The sequence below is a fragment of the Fukomys damarensis genome, unplaced genomic scaffold, assembly GCF_012274545.1.
Source record: "Fukomys damarensis isolate Sample0158 unplaced genomic scaffold, DMR_v1.0_HiC HiC_scaffold_4, whole genome shotgun sequence".
Taxonomy (NCBI): domain Eukaryota; kingdom Metazoa; phylum Chordata; class Mammalia; order Rodentia; family Bathyergidae; genus Fukomys; species Fukomys damarensis.
Genome location: NW_022900916.1, coordinates 66,484,620 through 66,488,867, shown reverse-complemented (window position 1 = coordinate 66,488,867; position 4,248 = coordinate 66,484,620). Strand labels below are relative to the sequence as shown.

The 4,248-nt window shown below is 32.8% G+C and overlaps 1 protein-coding gene across 1 annotated transcript in view; it reads left to right on the top strand.

The window, feature by feature from the left end:
- Window positions 1-2,958, top strand: part of Dbf4 (DBF4 zinc finger) — a gene marked incomplete at its 5' end in the record, with an annotated part of 20,508 nt that extends 17,550 nt beyond the window's left edge. The window contains 2 exons of the mRNA XM_019208780.2: window positions 179-303; window positions 1,982-2,958. Of these exons, the coding sequence (XP_019064325.1) occupies window positions 179-303; window positions 1,982-2,924 (1,068 nt within the window). The remainder of the gene's footprint in view (window positions 1-178; window positions 304-1,981) is intronic.
- Window positions 2,959-4,248: the final 1,290 nt, after the last annotated feature.

The window sequence follows — 4,248 nt, the reverse complement described above, 5'->3', positions numbered from 1 at the left end:
TTTTTTTTTTTTTTGTTTTTTTTTTTTTTTTTTTTTTAATGTTTGGGTTTTGTTTTGTTTTTTTGTGCTTATTGGGAAACTAGAGACATGAAAATGTTAGGAATCCTAGAATGAAAAAGGATCTGTTGAATTAAAAATACAATTTTAATGACGTTTGCCTTTTTTCATTCTGTTTTAGCACCTTCTCAGTGAGCAACACAGAAACTTTGCAGAGAGTAACCAGTACCAAGTTGTTGATGATATTGTGTCTAAATTAGTTTTTGATTTTGTTGAAAGTGAAAAAGACACACCTAAAAAGAAAAGGTAATTTATCAACTAAAGCTTTAAACTCGTGTTTTTATATATATATATATATATACATACATACATATATATATGGCTAAAAACCAGTAACTTCCATTCCCATGCTTACCTTAGTTTTAGTCTCCTTGATGTGGCTTGCCAAAGGAGTTGGCAAACTTTTTTTTAATGAAGTTAATATTTTAGATTTTGTGAGCCATAAGATCTTATACTTTCACTAAGTATTTATGTTTTACTATACTTGCTATTTATTACTGAAGTTATTGCTCTTTGTTGTACAAGAACTAACTGCACATTGACAAAATAGATCCTGATTAAATTATTCCCATAAACTAAAATTTCTTAAATGCTTTATGTACTTTCAACTAGAGTGATAATTCAGTATATTGTATGCTACAATAAAAATTTACAATTCCCTAATAATTCACTCTAAAATTCTGAACTAGTAATAATATTTATTTACTGGTTATTTATATATATACTGGTTATTTTATCTTTGCCAGTTTTCCCTCTGGGTCTAGACTTCTAAACTGCTCTGGACCTAAAAAGAGGGAACCATATCGGACTTAGAGTTTTTGGTTTTTAATCGCCTATTGTTTCATAAGAACCTTCTCCCCACCTATCCTGTGTTGGAGCTGGAACCCAGGGTCTCATACATGCTAGGCAAAAAAGGAAATCTTAAGTATAAACAAATCACATATGTAAAATTAACCAATCTGGTGGAAGTGTCAGGTAAATCGTGTATGTTTTACTCTTAATCTAGCATATATATACTGTAAGATGTTATAGGCGACCCAAGCATGGTGGGGCATGTCTATAATACTTAAGAGACTGATGGAAAGATTGCAAGTTCAAGGCCAGCTTAGGCAACTTAGTACAACCCTATCTCAAAATAAAAAATAAAATGGGCTATAGATGTAGCTCAGTTGTAGAGAGCCCCTGGGTTCCATTCCTAGTTCCCAAGAACTTCTATTTGTATATAATTTAGAATTGTCTAATTATAAGCTAGCATCCCATGAATATCAGGATGCAACATGAAGCAAAAAGGATAAGTCAAATATTTGATTAAATTAAAGAATTACTAATTTCTCATGTTTAACAGTATAAAGATAAGTTTCAAACTCACTTTGATAGTAAATATTTTACTCTTTAAAAATTATATGTTTCTGCCTTAGGTTTGCTAATAAATACTTATTCACAACATTACTAAGGAAAATGAGTTAAAATGTTACTGAATTTTTTAGCAAAATAAAATTAAAGGCAGACCCAGATCTAATCATATTTCCTTGGTTTACCTGATTAGTTTTAAATACTAAGTTCAGCCAGGCATGGTGGCGCTTGCCTGTAATCCCAGCACTCAGGAGGCTGAGACAGGAGAATCGTTGTGAGTTCGAGACCAGCCTGGGCTACATAGTGAGTTCAGTCTCAACTACATAGTGAGATCCTGTCTCAAAAAAAAGAAATACCAAGCTCAAGATACTGATTAGGAGGAAGAAGAAAGTGGATGAGAAGTACACTAGAGTTTTCATCTAAATAAATTTGCAAAATGTTGAGATTTCTGTTATTTTATATTTTTAAGTTAAATTTCATAAGTATGAAATTATAAATTACTTTTACTAATTTCTAAGGAATTTGGTTTGGTACCAATTAATGTTTCCTTTCCTTTCCCCCCACCGTAAAGAATAAAATACAGTGTTGGATCCCATTCTCCTGTTTCTTCAAATGTCCAGAAAAAGACTGGACCAAAAGGAAGGTTAGACTTGCAACGTATTTCTCAGAAAGACTTCAGAGAAAATAATGTACAGATGATTAAGCAGACTTTCCTTGTTGAAGAAACCCAGGAATCCAAAGAAAAACTTGTGTTTATTTCAGAACCCATCCCTTTACCTTCAACTGAATTGAAAGGACTTAATGAGAAAATGATTAATGAATGTTCCATGTTAAATGCAGCTAAAAATGACACAAAACAAAGTTTTACACAGTTACCTCCATGTAAAAACAAACAGGATTGTGTTCCTTACATATCTGAACATGAATTAATTTTAAATGAAAATCCTAGTAATCTACAGACATCTGTACAGGTTTCTCCTTTCAAGATGGATAATAATTTATCCTATCCAAAACAAAAGTCAGATACTATGCTTTTTCCAGCAAAAGACCTTCATTCAGTATTTGGTCATGATTCTGATCTGTTAACAATAAGCAGTTCAAAAGAGCACCTAACAATAAAGACAAAAATTCCATCCTGTCATCCTCCTGAGGAACTCAATGAATGTGACATCAAAAATATGGAGAATTTACCTTCCAGTAAGATCCACCGAAAAGTGAAGATATTATTAGGACGAAATAAAAAAGAAAATGTGGAACCAAAGGCTGAATCAGATAAGAAAATAACTGAATTTCATATTACACAAGAAGAAAACAGAATTTGTAGTTCACCAGTACAATCCCTACTGGATTTATTTCAGACTAGTGAAGAGAAGTCAGAATTTTTGGGGTTTACAGGCTACAATGAAAATAGTGGAATATGCAATGTTTTAGATATTTGGGAAGAGGACAATGCAAATAATCTATTGTCAGCCTTTTTCTCTTCTCCTTCAACTTCTACATTTACTGGCTTTTAATGTTTAAAAAAGTATACTCAGAAGTAAGGTTCATGTTCTCACAATTTTTATAATTAGGATTTTTTGCTTTGTTTACAAAACTATTTAAATATTAATAAAGGTGATGTTTGCAAATTTTTACAGAATTGAATACCTGTTATATAAAATAAACTTGAATCATTTTACATACTGTGCATCCTTGTGTCCTGAGGATTTTGACTGCTTTTGTCAGTGAGAACTAATAAGTTAAATTTTGAGAATATCAAAATTAAGCATTATGAATCTGTGCTCTTGTTATATCTATTATCTTTAAAAGTAGATTCCAGTGAAGTCGGGCATGGTGGCACACACCTGTAATCGCAGCACTCGGGAGGCTGAGGCAAGAGGATCTCTGTGAGTTCAAGACCAGCCTGGGCTACATAGTGAGTTCCAGGTCAGTCTCAACTACATAGTGAGACCCTGTCTCAAACAACAAGCAAAAAAAGATTCCTGTGATAATATGACATTATTTCCTCCTAAAACAAATTTTATACAGAGAGGAAAAAATGTACTAATATCCACAGAGGGTGACCCAGTTAGGCTGTGCTAGGTGGTGGTGGTGGTTTTTGGTACTGGAGATCGAACTCGGGGACCTTGTGCTTGCAAGACAGGCTTGGTTGCCACTGAGCTAAATCTCCAGCCCCACTATGCTATTATTTTGACACTAAAGAGTTAGTTTATATGTAAGGGGAAATAGAAGCCATGAAGGAAGAGCTTAACCAGGCTTCTAAAATAGAATATAATTTTTCCATTAATTAAATTTGTAAGTCAGAATAATTTAAAAAATGACTTTTGTCCTCGAATATAGTAGGAGATGAATGAGGATATTGAGCTATAGATAAAGTTTTAAAATATGTGAACATTGCCTTGATCTAGCACTTGTCAAAATAGTTGGGGGAAGAGAAAATTCAAATGTAAGAAAAATTTCTGTTTTTATTTGTAGATGCATTTGCCTTTGTGTATTTTTAGGATTGAATTTTTTACAACTAATGTTTTTTCACAGTAAAAAAATTGGTGCCATTGACCATTATGTGAATCAATACATTGTCACTAAAAATTAACTTTGGAAATCCTCTATGGCTCCCAGTATAGGATTAGTTCATGTGCTTTCAAGCATTAAGTAGGATCAATGGAATCCTTGCAGTGTGTGCATGCAACCTTGGTTATATTGTAAATTACTACTGTAGCATTTTGTGTCATAAATGTGTATGTGTGACTACGTCAGATTTTGTAGACAGCCTCAAAAATGTGAAAATTAGCCAGATGTGATTAGACATGCCTGTCATTCTAACACTTTGGGAGGCTG